This window comes from Mesoplodon mirus (assembly GCF_964341445.2).
Source record: "Mesoplodon mirus genome assembly, chromosome: 6".
NCBI classification, from domain to species: domain Eukaryota; kingdom Metazoa; phylum Chordata; class Mammalia; order Artiodactyla; family Ziphiidae; genus Mesoplodon; species Mesoplodon mirus.
Window position 1 is genome coordinate 145616890 of NC_138982.1, and position 16053 is coordinate 145632942.

General features: G+C 58.1%; 1 protein-coding gene across 8 annotated transcripts in view; it reads left to right on the forward strand.

Annotated features, from left to right (window-relative positions):
- Positions 1-16053, forward strand: part of TRPM2 (transient receptor potential cation channel subfamily M member 2) — a 50712-nt gene that overhangs the window by 30210 nt on the left and 4449 nt on the right. For 5 of the 8 annotated variants that reach the window (XM_082624505.1, XM_082624509.1, XM_082624506.1 and 2 more), the window contains exons 16-30: positions 596-708; positions 1129-1342; positions 2805-2923; positions 3427-3559; positions 3997-4168; positions 8358-8541; positions 9621-9802; positions 10035-10167; positions 10805-10892; positions 12234-12321; positions 12997-13154; positions 13734-13810; positions 13986-14087; positions 15301-15387; positions 15846-15951. In XM_082624505.1, coding sequence (XP_082480631.1) covers positions 596-708; positions 1129-1342; positions 2805-2923; positions 3427-3559; positions 3997-4168; positions 8358-8541; positions 9621-9802; positions 10035-10167; positions 10805-10892; positions 12234-12321; positions 12997-13154; positions 13734-13810; positions 13986-14087; positions 15301-15387; positions 15846-15951 — 1956 coding nt within the window. The other 3 variants (XM_082624510.1, XM_082624511.1, XM_082624512.1) reach the window with 3 other exon arrangements.

Sequence of the window (16053 nt, forward strand, 5' to 3'; positions counted from 1 at the left end):
GCAGACGTGGCCTCCCTCTCACACAGACAGCACAGGAGGTCCCCATGTGGGAGCCCCCAGCAGGCCCCCAGGAGGTCCCAGGGACAGGACTCGGACGCCCACCCCCTCTGCCTGGGGCCTCGGAGGGGTACGTGGAGGGGGCAGGGCATCCTCTTGGAGCACCGAGTGCAGGATCCTTGGTGGCGTGGCACGCGTGGCACACGGTGTCCCTTGGAACCCTGGCGCTTCCTTGGAGCACAGCCTCCTGCTGTCACCATGTCCGCAGCACTGTCGGGTGCCGGCCGTGCTGGATCCCAGGGACGTGGCGGGGAGGGGGTTCTGTCCACACACCCCCACCCCCAGAGAGAGCTCAGAGGGGCCAGCTGGTGAGAGACGGGGAGACAGAAGTCCTGGGCTTGAGCCCTGCTCTCCGCCCCTTCTGTCCGGGAGAGCTGGCCCTGCCCTGCCCACAGGGAGCCTCTTCCTCGGCCGGGAGATGACAGGGCCTGTGCTGAGCTGCCACCGCAGCGTGCAGTCACTCCTCCTGGGGGCCTCAGGGAGCACGGGGTCGGGGGTGGGGGACGCCCGTCGCCCTGACCGGCCCCTGTGTCCACAGGCCTTCCTGACCAAGGTGTGGTGGGGTCAGCTCTGTGTGGACAACGGGCTCTGGCAGCTGGCCCTGTGCATGCTGGCCTTCCCGCTGCTCTACACGGGCCTCATTTCCTTCAGGTGCCAGCCTGGCTGCGGGCGGGGGCCGGGGGCTGGGGGCCCGGGGGCCCGAACCTTCCATCCCAAACGCCCTCTCTCGGGGATCCTCACCGCTGCCACTGATCCCAGGATGGAGGGGCCTCACGCCTGGGGGAGGGCCCACCTGGGCGGAGACCTGCTCTCCCCCAGTACCCGCAGGGGGCCGAGCGCCGGCCCGCCCGCCCCATCCACCGTGGCCTGAGTATTTTGTTACAGCCGGAAAGGAACCCGAGGGCCCTTTGGGGACCCCTCCGTGGGGCCGTCTGGCTGAGCCCCCGCCGAAGCCATGCGTGCAGGGGCAGCAGCCGCGTGCGGGTCCTGGGCCCCCCTTCTGTGCGCGGGGGCCCGTGTGGGCCGTCAGGCGCCTCACGGCCGCGGCCCCCACCCCGCGTCTGCCCGCAGGGACAGGCGGCTGCAGGCCGGGGGCGGCCTGGCCCGCGTCCGCGCCTTCTTCAGCGCGCCCGTGGTCGTCTTCCACCTGAACGTCCTCTCCTACTTCGCCTTCCTCTGCCTGTTCGCCTACGTGCTCATGGTGGACTTCCAGCCCCGGCCCTCGGGCTGTGAGTGCCTCATCTACCTCTGGCTCAGCTCCCTGGTGTGCGAGGAGCTGCGGCAGGTGGGGCCCTGCCCGGCCCCAGCCCCACCCACTGACCCTCCCGCCCCCGGGCAGCTCCCTGCGCTCGGGCACTTTCTCCCGGTGGCCCTTGGCCTGGTGCCATCCCCGGCGAGACTCACGGGACCGCTGAGAGCCGGGCAGGGCCCCTCGGAAAGGGCGGCCTGCGGTCCAGCAGCCACACCGGCCCTTGCCCCTCCTCCACCTGGCCACCCCTCCCCAGGCGCTGCTTTTTGCTTGAAACCCTCTCTGATCACCCCGAACGGGGTGCCCTCACCACGTGGCCTCCTGGACTTGGGGGGCGTGTGAGACCCCAGCTACGCTGTGAAGGGCACTGCAAAGTGGGGGGTCCCGAGACCACTCTTGTGTTTGGTAATTCTCCAGAAGCACCCCCAGCGCCCTGAGCCAGCAGCTGGTGGTCACGGGCGAGTGACCGTCCACACAGGAGGCCACAGCTTAACATCGGCCGAGGGTCGGGGTGCACGGCAGCGTCCGTCCAAGGATTCTGGACACAGAGCTCCTGTTGCCCCCTCCCCTCGGTGGGCAGGGTGTTTCCTGGGGCTCGGTCAGGTGCTGAGGGGTGGCCCACCCCAGTGTCCAGCCCCTCTGGAGGCCAAGCTGGTCCTGCGTGGTCCAGGCCCTGTCCTGAGTCCCGTTGTGAGACGACCTGGTGAACAAAGACCCCTTCTGGGCTCGGAGGCCTCCTCGGGTGCCCGGAGCAGAGGGAAAGGCTGATCCCCACAGCTTGTCCGCCCCCCCACTACCACACTGTCCCCACCTGCTGGTACCTGGAGGCAGCCCGTGAACGTGACCCTCAGCTGGTGTGGGGAGGGGCCGGCCGCTGAGAGACGCCCACTCAGACTCGTCCCTGCTCTCTGAACTTGGCATCCACGAGCCCCAAGATCCAGCCAGCTTAGCTCACATGCGTCAACACCACCGCCTGCGGGGGACCCTAGGGCACTGTCAGGGTCCCCAGGAAGGAGGTGCAGGGTGGGCGGCCAGGCCTGGGGCCGCGCTGGCTCTGTGGGCCTCACCTCGTCCCACACGGCCTCCTGCAGCAGAAGCCCCCGGTCCCTGGGCCCCGGCCTCACCGCAGGCAGCCCCAGGACAGAGAGCAGCCCCTTCTCCCGGAGTCTGCCTAGCGGTGCCAGGAAGGGGACCCGGCTGCTCCCGTGGGGCCACCTGCCCCGCGCACCCAGCTGCTGGGCTCCGGGTTGGGGACTCCCGCGGGGCAGGCCAAGCAGGGCTGCGGTCCCTCCACCGTCTCTCCCTCCTCTGGGGGCTGCTGCAGGGGGCGGGGAGCACGCCCTGTGGGAGGGGAGCTGGCCCCTGACACCTTCGCTTGAGGCTGGGGCCAGCGGAGGCCACGTGTCCTGCCCGCGGCCCCTCCCCAGGAAGCCGTGGTTTGCTGGTTGCTGGGGCAGTGAGATGCATAATACGCCGGGCCCACCGTGTCCCCTCCCAGCTCTTCTACGACCCGGACGAGTGTGGCCTGATGAAGATGGCGGTCCTGTACTTCAGCGACTTCTGGAATAAGCTGGACATCTGTGCCATCCTGCTCTTCATCGCGGGGCTGACCTGCCGGTGAGCAGCCTCCCCGTGTGGTGCCCATCCCGTCCATCCCGTCTGAGGCAGCCGCCCCACAGGGCTGGCTCTGGATGAGGCCACAGGCCAGGGCCCCCCCGCGGGGCTCAGCTCCTCTCTGGACGCATCTGTCCCGAGGGTGCCCTGCCCCCGCCCGGGGACAGTGAGGGAACCAGGGTGGAGACTCGGGGCTCTGTCACTGCGGGTAGCTGCCGGGTGTGTGCGCCTGCATCCCAGCCTGGGGCTCGGACCTCTCCACTGCCTGTCAAGGCTGCGCATGTCTGCCCTGCCATGACCCGCTTTCTCCACCAGGCGAGACTGCCCAGCCCAGCCTTCTGGTTCCCGTTGGGCTTCTGGACTCTCCTGGAGGCTCTGCCCCTGAGCTCACACCCAGCTTTAGTACTTTGGGGTCCCGGGGTTGCCCCTGGACTGGGGCAGGTGCACAGGAGGCTGGGCCCAGGCCCTGGAGCGGCCAGCTGAGGCCCCTGCTTCTGCCCAGCCAGGCTCATCCCCTCGCTGCTGTACCCCGGGCGCATCATCCTGTCCCTGGACTTCATCATGTTCTGCTTGCGGCTGATGCACATTTTCACCATCAGCAAGACGCTGGGGCCCAAGATCATCATCGTGAAGCGGATGGTAAGGGGATGAGGGGCCTCTGATGTCAGTTGCAAGTGAGGCGCCCCAGGGCTTCAGCACACCCCGTTAGATCCCCAGTCCCTGCCTTGCCCCTTGGGCTCCCACCCCCGGGCACGCCCATCTCAGGTCTTTGCCTGTATGTTGCCTCCTCCAGGCAGCCTTGCCTGATCTCCACAGCTCATTCCTGATCCCGGTTACAGCTCCTATCACTCCCCTGCTGGTCATGGTCACGTTGGACCCTTCCTGCACTTCAGGGGGTGCCCAGCACACATTTGGGGTGTTGGGGCAGCCCCAGGGCTGTTCCCCCGGACCTCCTGGCTCTAGGCGTCCATGCCGTGGGCGTCGATGGAGTCCCCCTCCGCTGCAGGGCACACAGGAGCCCACCTGTGGGCAGTGCGGGTGTGGGGCTGCAGCCTGGTGTCTCCCTGTCCCCGCAGATGAAGGATGTCTTCTTTTTCCTCTTCCTGTTGGCCGTGTGGGTCGTGTCCTTCGGGGTGGCCAAGCAGGCCATCCTCATCCACAATGAGAGGCGGGTGGAGTGGATCTTCCGGGGGGTCGTCTACCACTCGTATCTCACCATCTTCGGGCAGATCCCGGCCTACATCGACGGTACGATGGGCCCTGACAGCCTTGGGAAAGGAGGGGCCAGCCCAGCAGGGGTCCTGCAAGCTCACAGAAGTGGGGGAGGGAGGGCCCGGGGGCCGTGGCTCCTGCAGTGCCTGTGGCCGAAAGAGACAGGTACACGCTGGGTCCAGCTGAGCAGGGAGGACGCCAGCTGGCAGAGCCTGAGCCGTACGTCACAGCTTCGGGGAGATGGGGCCCTGGGGCAACAGCTGACCCCCACCCCCCCAGCATTAAATGCTGCCCTGTTCCCTGTGTTCCTCCCACTGCAGTCAGAAATAAGTCCTCCTTCTCTGGACACAGAGAACAGTCTCTTGTGTACTGAGTTTGTTCTCTTGAACAGCTTCATTAAGATTTAATTCGCATTACCGTAAAGCTCAGTGGTATCAAGTGTCCGCTGCAGTGGTTTTTCGTATATTTACAGAATCTAATTTTAGAATATTGGCATCACCCCAAAGAGACACCCCGTGCCCATTAGTAGCCCCCCCCTTCCCCCTTCCCCTCAACCGTAGGTGACCTCTAATGGGCTTTCTGTCTCTATAGCACTTGCGTTTTCTGGACATTTCATATAAAGTGGATCATGCAATACATAGTCTCTTGTGTCTTGCTTTTTTTTTTTTAAGGTTTAATTTTTATAGTCAGCGCATGATGTACATTTTACCATGACCTAATAAAACCACACATGCGTGAGTATAACTGAACAAATGTTTGACACATAATACTGTGTCTTGCTTCTTTTTCTTAGCATAATGTTTTCAGGAGTCGTGCGTATAGTGGGTCTGTGTCAGCATTGACTTCCTTTTTGTTGCCAAATAACATTCCATTGGATGGATTTGCCATGTTCTGTTTATCCATCCATAAGCTGGTGAACATTTGAGTTGTTTCTACTTTTTGGCTCTTATGACTAATGTTTTCTATAAATTTTTGTGTGGACACGTTGTCGTTTCTTTTGGATGTATACCTGGGAGTGGAATGGCTGGGTCACATGGTAATTCTGTGTTTAACTTTTTGAGAAGCTGCCAAACTGTTTCCCACAGCAGCTGCACCAGCAATGTATGAGGTTCCAGTCTCTCCACATTCTCACCAACACTTGTTATTATCTGTCTTTTTTGATTCTAGCCACCCTGCTGGGCAGGAAGTGTATCTCACTGTGGTTTGATTTGCACTTCCCTGATGGCCAATGCTGTTGAGCATCTCCTCATGTGATTACCGAGCCATCTTCTTTGGAAAAATATCTGTTTCTGTCCTTTGCCCATTTTCCAAGTGGGTATTGGTCTTTTCATCGAGTTGTAAGGGTTCCTTACCTATGGTTACCAGTCCCTTATCATATATATGATGTGCAAGTATATTCGCCATCCTATGGGTTGCCTTTTCACTTTCTTTATGTTGCCCTTTGAAACACAGAAGTTTTCAGTTCTGTTGAAGCTCCACCTTGTCAATCTCTTTGATCATTTGCGCTTTGGGTGTCATATCTAAGAACACGCTGCCCAAGCCAAGGTCAGGAAGACTTATGCCTATGGTGTTATTCTAAAAGTGTTATAGCTTTAGCACCTACTCTTGGCCTTTGATCTATTTAGATTAATTCTGTATGCAATGTAAGAGTCATCCTTTTACAGCAAGCATTCAGTAGTTCCAGCACCCTTTGTTAAAAAGACTGTTCTTTCCCCATTGAATTGTCTTGGCACCCTTGTCAAAAATCAATTGACCATGAATGAAAGCGTTTATCTCTAGGCTCTCAGTTCTATTCCACTGATCTATGTGTCTACCCTTGTGCCAATACCACAGTCCTGGCTAGTATAGCTTTGCAGTAAGTTTTAAAATCAGGAAGCGTGAGTCTTTCAACTGTGTTCTTTTTTCAGGATTGTTTTGGCCTCTGGGTCCTTGGGTCCACATGAATTTTGGGGTCATCTTATCCATTTTTCCAAAAAGAGCATCTAGGATTTTGACTGTAAACATGTGATGTCTTCCACTTATTTAGATCTTTCGTTTCTTTCCGTAATATTTTTTATTTTTCAGTGTGTAAGTTGTACTTCTTTTGTTAAATTTATTCCTAAGTGTTTTATTCTTTTTCATGCTGTTGTAAGTAGAATTGTTTTATTAATTGGATTGTTTACTGCTTGTGTATAGAAATACACTATATTTTGTATATTGAACTTGTATCCTGAAACCTTGTTGAACTTCTTTATTAGTTCTAATACTTTTTAAGTGCATTTTTTGGAGATTTGCTATGATCATGTCATCTGCAAATAGAGATACTTTTACTTGTTCCTTTCCAGTCTGGATGTCTTTTATTCTTTTTCCTACCTAATTATCCTGGTTAGAACCTCTGGTACAGTGTTGAAACGTATCAAGAACAAATGTCTTTATCTTGTCCCTGATCTTAGGGGAAAGCTTTCAGTCTTTCACTACTAAGTACAATGTGAGCTATGGGTTTTTTGTAAATATCCTTCATCAGGTTGACGAAGTTCCCCTCTATTCCTAGTTTCTTGAGTGTTTGTATTGTGAAAGGGTGTTAGGTTTGTCAGATGCTTTTCCTGCATCAATTGAAATGTTCATATGTTCATTTATTTTCTTTATATTATTAATATGGCATATTATATTAATTGATCTTCAGACGTTAAACGAACTTTGCATTCCTGGGGTATGTTTCACTTAGTCATGGTGTATAAATCTTTTTATATGTTGCAGGATTCAGTTTGATAGCCTTTTGTTGAGGATTTTTGCATCTATATTCTTAAAGGGTGTTGGTCTGTAGTTTTCTTTTCTTGTAATGTTTTTGTCTGGTTTTGGTATGAGAGCAATACTGGCCTCATAGAATCACTTAGAAAGTAGTCCCTCCTCTTTTATATTTTGGAAAAGCTTATAAAGGATTGGTCTTAATTATTCTTTAAATACTTGGTAGAATTCACCAGAGAAGCCATCTAGGCCTGGACTTTTCTTTGTGTGAAGTCTTAAAATTACAGATTCAATATCTTTACTTGTTATAGGTCTATTATATTTTCTACTTCTTTTTCAGTCACTTTTGATAGTTTTTGTCTTTCTAGGAATTTTTCCATTCTTTATAAGTTATCTAATTTGTTAGCATACAATTTTTTGTAGTATTTCCTTATAGTTTTTTCTGTTTTTGTAAGGCTGGTTGCAATGTCCTCTCTTTCAGCTATGATTCAGTCATTTGAGTCTTTCTTTTTTTCCTGGATCAGTCTAGCCAAAAGGTTGTAATTTTGTTCATCTTTTCCAAGAACCAGATTTTGGTTTTGTTGATTTTCTTTATTGTTTTTGAATTCTCTATTTCATTTATTTGCATTCTTCTCTTTATTATTACCTTCCTTCTGCTTGCTCTGGGTTTACTTTACTAAAATGGAAGGTTATTTTATTGATTTCATCTCTTTTTTTAAAAAAATACAGGTATTTCTAGCTATTATAATGAGTTTCTATTTTAGAAAGTTAGTAGCACTTTCAAAACTATATTTGATTATAGAACAGTGCATACTCATTGCTAAAAAAATTTTTAATTCAAGTTAAATATAAAGAAGAATGTTCATAATCCTACCTCCCAGAGTTAACCACTATTAACTTAGTATATTTTCTCAGAGATTTTTAAATGCACAAACGGAATATATATTTATGTTTTGTAATAGTATATTACAAATATTATAATAAAGGATAAATAGTATCCTTTACTTTTCTGCAATTGTGGGGCTATATTTTGTTTTGTAATAACTCGTTCCACATATAGGAATGCTGCCTCTGCAGCGTTTATGCTTTCTCGTGTCTCCCTTCTCTTTTTGATGGCTGTTAATTTTCTCTTTGAATTCTTTCCCAATGCATTTTGCTCCCCAGGGTTGGGACCTGTGTCTTATGATGACACAGCCCCTCCTGGTGCTGCCCCCGCCTGGGGCCCAGAAAGTGCCCTGGTGGGATGTTTGGATCTGGACAGGGGCACGTGCCCACCTGGAGTACAGGTCTGGCTCCTGGGCTTCCCTTGGCAGCCGCACTTCCTGCTCACGAGGATGCTTAGGTGTAGATGGATGCCCCTCTTTGGGCTGCCCTCACGCCTGAGCCGACAGCTGAGGTCACCCAGATGTGTGGGTGTCCAGGTCTGCGGGGTCATCGCCCAAGGACCCTTGTGCTTCCACTTGGCTTTCCTGGTTCACCTGCCCCCTCACTCCCGATGCAGGCGTGAACTTCAACCTGGACCAGTGCAGCCCCAATGGCACCGACCCCTACAAGCCCAAGTGCCCCGAGGTCGACGCGACGCGGCGGGAGCCCGCCTTCCCCGAGTGGCTGACGGTCATCCTGCTTTGCCTCTACCTGCTCTTCACCAACATCTTGCTGCTCAACCTCCTCATCGCCATGTTCAAGTGAGTGCCCTGCGCCGGCCTGGCCGGGTACACTCCCCTTGCCCTCCCCCCATCCCCATGGGGTGCGGACGGGGCGGAGCCCGGGACCCAGGACCTGGCTCAGCCCAGGTTGACCGTGCGCGGCCACGCTCTCTGGTCACCGCTGAGTCCATCCAAGGCACCGCTGCTGCGGGACCAGCGCACGGGCCATGTGCCTGGAGGCTGCGGGCTGGGGCACATGGACGTCTCGCTCCTCCCACCCTGGAGGAAGGGGCTGCGGGGCAGCGACCTGGCTGAGGCCGGCTCTGGATGTGGAGGTGCGTGTCACACTTATTGAAAATCGGACGATGCAGGATGACCTGTATTTGTTTTCCATGGCTCAGGGCATCGCCAACCCCTCAGCACCCCTCCCGGCCTCTGCAGAAGGGCCCCTGGGACCCTTGGTGACCCTGGTGAAAATCCCTGAATTCCTGGTTTGGGCACCATTTCTCTTCCCTTTCATCAGCTAGTGTGATGAGGTCACCACTTTCTGATTTACCACGTGTTCTGAACAGTGAGAGACCCTGACCTGTGCTGGGCTGTGATAGAGACAGAGAGGCCAGAAGGCCGGCGGGCAGGGGCTGCATCTGGGCCCTGCCTGGCCTCCCTCCCTCCTTCCAAGGGCCTCTCTCTGGCAAGGATTCGGGTCAGTTGAAGTCCATCCACAAGACACACATGTTGCAGAGAATAAACGTGTCGGCCTGTTGAGGACACCGTCCCTTCTGTTTGTCAGATTCAAGGGACGAGCCCCTCTTAGAGTCCAGTGCAGGACACTGTCCATCTCCCAACACATGCAGCTCTGTTTTACTCTCTAGCGAGGTTTGTAGAACCTAAAATCTAGGTCTTCTTTCTTCCTTCTCCCTTTGGCTCCCAGGAAGCTCAGAATTCTGACGCTGGCAGTTCAGCTGCCTTTTCCTGCATCTGGAGTTGCCCCCCTGGGTGGTGTGTATGCTCTTTATGGGCCGTCATGGCAGACACGCCGGGCAGTGACACGGGTGTTTTGGTAGCCGTGTTTGGGTGGCCTGTGTTCCCCTGTAACCAGTGCTCCCTGCCCCCTGCAGCTACACGTTCCAGCAGGTCCAGGAGCGCACGGACCAGATCTGGAAGTTCCAGCGCCACGACCTGATCGAGGAGTACCAGGGCAGGCCCCCCGCACCGCCCCCCTTCATCCTCCTCAACCACCTGCATCTCTTCATCAAGAGGGTCATCCTGAAGGTCCCCACCAAGCGACACAAGCAGCTCAGTAAGCTGCCGGCCCCTCATCCCAGAGCTGCGTCTGGGGCGCAGACGGGGTGGGGTGGGGGCCGCAGCTCCTTGGAGAGCTCTGGAAGCTCGGTGGGCATGCAGACCGCTCAGGCCACCGACTTCCCACCAGCCCACTGGGGGCGGGGGCGGACTGGCTCCTCCGGCCCCTCAGGGTCTCGGCCCCTCCCTGCGGGGCCCCGAGTGGGTCAGAGGCTCCCCTCTGCCGACAGAGAACAAGCTAGAGAAGAACGAGGAGGCGGCCCTCCTGTCCTGGGAGATCTACCTGAAGGAGAACTACCTGCAGGACCAGCAGATCCAGCAGAAGCAGAGGCCAGAGCAGAAGATCCAGGACATCAGTGACAAGTACGGGACCAGGGCGGTGCCCTCGGGGCTCCTGGACTGTTTCCTCTCTGTCACATGGCACACGCGGCGCCTGTGGGGGGAAGAGAGCTCAGGAACCCCACACGCAAAAGACGAGAGCGCTTGGAAGTACTGGTCGCATAAAACAGAGGCTGCATTGGGTGCAGTTCCTGTGTTGTAGCAAAGGAAGACAAACCAAAGAAACAGTCCCCAGACAATGGTGCTGCGTCCTCCTCCTTCCAAAGTCCCCAGTGGCGCCCAGCGGTAGCTTTCCCCATTGTGACCTGGCTGTGGAACTCGTGGCAAATCGAGGCAAGGAGCCAGGCGTGTGCGCGTCTGCACACCTGCGCCTCTTGCCCAGCCGTGCCCCCCCCCCAAAGCCCGAGGCTGTTGGGGCAGCCCTGTGAGCCGGGGCATCCGTTGGCTGAGAGATCGTCCCCTTGGGCCACTAGGCGGTGCTCATTCTATACGGAAACATATGGTATAAATACCTTCAAATTAAGCGGAAGATGCGTGAAATTAAGGCCACCAGAGCCTGGGCTGCTGGATCTGATAGGCCACCCACCTGCAAAGAGGCACCAGGCTTCCTTCACATCCCGCCCCTGGCTGGCCTGCGGGGCTCAGCTGTGTCCTCTTGCAGGGTGGACACCATGGTGGACCTGCTGGAAATGGCACATCTGAAGCAGTCGAGCTCCATGGAGCAGAGACTGGCCTCCCTAGAGGAGCAGGTGGGTTCTGGGCTGGGACCTCTGTTTCTGGGCACAGCTCCGATGGACTGGAAGGTCGCTCTGTGGTGTGGTGGCTTTGAGAGTGTGCATACTGGGAAACCAACCAGGAGAAGGGGGCGGTGACATCGGGGCCATTGCTCCCAACTGGCAGGGGCACCTTCTCCGTCCTCCAGAGAATTCCACCAAACGCTCCCCTGCCTGAGCTCTGCCACACCGCACTGTGTGGCGGCCACATCAGGGGCTGGTCTGAGGGAACAAACTCTTGACCTTCCCCTGGCCTCCTTGGAACTGCCTCTGAGACAGCCGCTGTCTCCAGACTCTGCATCTGGAACCTGGGAGGGGGCCGTGGAAATTACTAACAGCCCTTGGCTGCTTTCTCAGTCTGCCAGCTATGCTGGGAAGGAGGGAGGCCATGGGGCCAGCAAGGATGCGTATGGATGTCCGTGTGGACAACTGGACTGAGGGGCAACATCAGAAAGCAGCATGTGGATGTCTCAGAGCAGCTCCAGATGAGAGAGTGGTGGCCAGTAGGCAACAGGAGAGCAGCCTCCCCCCGCCCCTACCCCCTCAATGTCCACTGACAGCCCCCCCATCAGCTGGGCAGCCCTGAGTGGCCTCACATCCAAGAGTCATTGCCTCATAGGCCAGCTGGGCTCGGATGCATGAGTGATGCTGAGGGACAGTAATGTGTATTAGTTCATCCATCCATCTATCCATCCACCCATCCATCCATCCATCCATCCATCTGCCCATCCATCCACCCATCCATCCTTCCAGTCATTCATCCATCCATCTATTCATCCATCCATTCATGCATCCAGTCCATTCAGTCATCCATCCATCCAGTCATTCATCCATTCATCTATCCATTTAACTGTCCATCCATCTATCCATCCATCCATCCATCCCACGTTTCCTGTGCGCCTCCTCCGTGCCTGTACAGAGCTGGCCTTGAGAATGTTGGGGTGGCAGGCATTATCTCATCCTTGAGGATTCCCAGTCAGGGGGAGGCACAGACATAAAGGTTCATTGTCACAATGTAGTTCAGTAGGCACAGTGAAGGAGGTGGATGCAGGGGCTTCGGTCAGGGAGGCCTTGGGACTCCAGGACGAGGAGGGGTGGACCAGGCAGAGGCCAGGTCCCCGCCCCTCCGTGCCTCTCCTGCTGTGCCTTGACCCTGTGCCCCCCAACCCCGTGGGCCTGCCCTGGGTTCCCCTCCTCACTCTGGGTGCTCTGGCCCCAAGGCCTGTGCCTTGCGACATGGGAACAGGGTGGGTGGGAGCTGGGCATTCCGTGTGGGGGCAGGTGTTGACCAAATCTTGTTTGGGACGTGCCTTCCAGGTGGCCCAGACGGCCAGAGCACTGCACTGGATCGTGAAAGCCCTGAGGGACAGCGGCTTTGGCTCGGAGGAGGGCATCCCCACCCTGGGTGAGTGGAGGGCTGTACCAGCTGCTGGTCTCTACCACCTGTGCTCTTTTGCGTCCGGGGGTCCGTGGGGAGGAGAGGCAGCATGCCCAGTGCCTCGGGGAGCATGGCCCACCCCACAGATACATGTGCAGAGTGTGGCCAAGTCCCCCGCTTGACCGTGCTGGGGACTTCCAGAGGTCGCCTGGCCCACAGCCCCATCCTCCTCCTGTGCATCAAGCTACAAAGTGGGGGCAGCTCCAGCAGATACCCGAGACCCAGTCACGTCGACTGGGTGACAGAAAACAAGTCTTTGTTCCTAACTTTGCAGTCGGCCAAGAAATGGGCATGAGTAACCCTCCTGGGGTGTTGCTGGCCCCGAAGGAGCAGTGTGCTCTCCTCAGCTGGACAAGCTTCTGTAAGGGCCTGTGTGTCCAGCTAATTACTGAGAGCCCTGCTGGGAGCTGTCCAAGGTGGTGGTTGCCTGACCCCAGGTCGCTGTCCTCCTGGGCCGCAGTGCTGGGGGCCCTGGGGAGGGTACCGTCTTTGGGGCTGGCATTCAATCCGGGCTTGGGGAGGCAGAGGCAGCCCAGAAGTTTGGGGGAAAGGACCATAGAGGGTGGCCCTGTCCTGTGCACCTGGCACCCGAGTCCGGGCCCAGCTTTGCCCACAGCTCCGTGGGGCTGTTCCCATTCCCAGCACCCCAGAAGGCCTCGGTGGGGCGGGACCCTGAGCTGGACGGCGGGCTGAAAGTGGAGGACCCGGGCGATGCCTACCACGTGGATGCCCGGCACCTCCTCTACCCCAACTGCCCCGTCCAGCGTTTCCCAGTGCCCAACGAGAAGGTCCCCTGGGAGGTGAGTGCCTGTTGTGCCGTGGTGTCCTCGGGGGGAGCAGTCCAGCCCCCTGGGCCGGATGAGCCCACTGCGGCCTCACAGGGACATGACAACAGATGAGAAAACGGAGGCACGCGGTCCATGTGGCCAGAGGGGGCGGAGCTGGGGTTTGAGCCAGGACGCTGGTGGGCCTCCATCCACACACAGCCGACTGCCCTGCTTGTCCGACCCCCTGTCCCCAGTGAACGGTCCCCGCCCTGTTTCTGAGTGCCGGGGAGGCGGAGGTGGGGAGAGAGAGGGAGAGATGGTTGAGGCATGTGGGTGCCCTCCGGTCTTCTCTCTGGTTTTCCTTGGAACATTCCAGGCTGTTACTCTTCCCCAGTCTCTGCCAGTGGGACCCCTTCTCTCCTCTAGAGCCCAGCCTAGCCCCTCATCCCCCATCCTGGGGGCTGGGCCTGGTGTGTGCATCCTCAGGTCTGCTGAGCTCGGGCTCCCAGGCCCTTTGGGCCGTCCCAGGGTCTTGGGCCCTGAGGTCAGCCGTCCTGGGTGCCAGCTGACCTGGGGTGGTGACCGACTGAGGGGAGCCCCCGTGTTGTGCAGACGGAGTTCCTTATCTACAACCCGCCCTTCTACACGGCCGACAGGAAGAACAAGGACCTGGTGGACCCTGTGGGGGAGTGAGTGCCCTGCTTCCCGCCTGGACGGGTGGCCCATCCTCCCTGGGGGCTGGGGCCATGCTGGGAGGGCTGTGGCCGGGGAGGGGCTCTCGTGGTGGACCCCCTAAGGGGTCACCGCAGCCGCTCTGCATCCCGCCGTCTTTGTCGGGGACACGACCTCTCCTCTCGCTCCCAGCGCCCTGGAGCCTCTGTCCAGGATCAGCTACAACGCGGTGGATGGATGCCTGGACCGGCGCAGCTTCCACGGGGTCTACACTGTGCAGGACGGGCTCCCTCTGTGAGTGCAGCTTGGCCCTCCTCCGTGGCCTCTGGGGTTTCCTTCTGGGGTCAGGTTTCCTCTCCGGCAAAGTGGGCGTTTTTCTGATAAAAACAAAGTACGGAAGAAAAGAAACATCCAGATAAGGCGTTTCCTTCGTGGGCTGGCCCCGCTGGCCTGGGCGCTGCGCCCTCGTCCCCCGATGTCACCTTTACGGCTTCCGTTCCTGTGGTGTGGAAATGGGGTAAAACATGGACCGCCCGGCTGCCAGCTGCACCGATCATGAAGGGGGGAGCTGTTAAAGGGCCCCTGGGGTTACGTGTAGGGGACAGAGGTGTTTCCAGGTCTGAGCTCTGTAGGGACGGGCACTGAGCCCCACTGTACAGGTGAAGAATCAACAGAAAGATGTCAGGTGACCCATGGCATCAGGCCCAGCAGGCACTTAGCGGACGCCTACTGTGTGCCAGCCTGGGGTTTGGGGGTCCGAGGGCCTCCTCTGCTGGGGTTTGCTGGGGAAGCAGCACCGCAGGGCGGAGGCCGAGGAAGGAGCAGTCAGCACCTGCAGGGGGACCGCGGACGGCCAGGACGGGGGCTCCACGGGGCGGGCGGGCGGTGAGGGCACCGGGGGAGGAGGTGTGTGCTGGGCCTCTGGGGAAGGTTCTGGAACAGGGAGCAGAGGCTGTGGAAGGAGGTGCTGGGAGACGGGTGGGGCAGGAGAACAGACATGACCAGGAGCGTCTCCAGCCCCGACAGGGGAGGGGACTAGGGGGACGTGGTGCTCAGGACGAGAGCAGGACAGAGTGTCACGGCGGGGCAGGGGGACCGTCGGGTGCCAGGTCACAGGCTGGCCGAGGCCCTCGGACGCAGCACGACGGTCGGTCAGGCGCGCTCTGGGGGGGGTCTGCAGTGGGGCTGGGCTTCTGCTCCCAAGGAGACCCCTTTCCTTTCCAACTCAGCCAAGGTGACCTGAAGCCTTGGAGTCCCCCAGGGACAGGATTCGGGGTGGACAGCCCCAGTGGGTGATGCGGAGTCGGCCATACCGGTCAAGGGGCCCATGGGCCTTGGGGGTCCGCATCAGGGGGTCCATACGGTGGCCTCCTTCCTGCTCCCGTCCATCCTGGGCCAGGGCAGGTGTGGGCGGAACTGGCACGTGCCCCATCAGAGGCCCCGCTTGCTGCCCCGGCCTGGCTCTCCAGCTGCAGGCGGCAGGCTGAGCAGACCCCTGTCTGCCCAGGAACCCCATGGGCCGCACAGGGCTGCGCGGGCGCGGGGACCTCAGCTGCTTTGGCCCCAACCACACACTGCAGCCCGTGATCACCCGGTGAGTAGCCCCGGATGAGCACGCAGCGTGCGCCACGCGCCCTACCCCGTAGTGGCCTGGATAAGCGCGGGCGCGCCCCAAAACACAGGGCAGGAGCGTCTATGCCCCCAGGCTGCCCTCACTTCCCTGTGGGTCCCCCTCCCTCAGAGGCCCCTTGGGGGAGGGACAAAGCCAGGGCCAGGGCTCACTACGCAGACAAAGTGAAAATCCATATCAATCTACCCGTCATTTCCAGAGAGTCACAGAGGTGGAAGGGCCGGGTCCAGGGCACGTGCTTCTTTAAGGCTTTTGATAGAAAAATCTTCTCCCCAAAGGCCTACCCGTTCTAGTCAGACCAGCAGTTACGGGAGCGATGGTTACTATCTCTGTGCCCCTGGAGCAGGCGCTCGGGGGGGGGGGGGTGCCCTGGCCTCCCCCGCAGCGGGGGAGGGACTGACCTCGCACCACCCCTCCCGCAGCTGGAGGCGGAACCAGGACGGCGCCATCTGCCGGACGGGCACAAAGAAGGTGTTGGAGGTGCTGGTGGTGAAGCGCTGCCTCTCCGAGCACTGGGTGCTGCCCGGGGTGAGCCCACGCCCGCCGGCCCGGGGCCGGGGCCCTGCGTGCCTTTGTCCCACCCACCGAAGGAACACCACCCACCTGTGGTCGCTGCCCTGGACAGCTCAG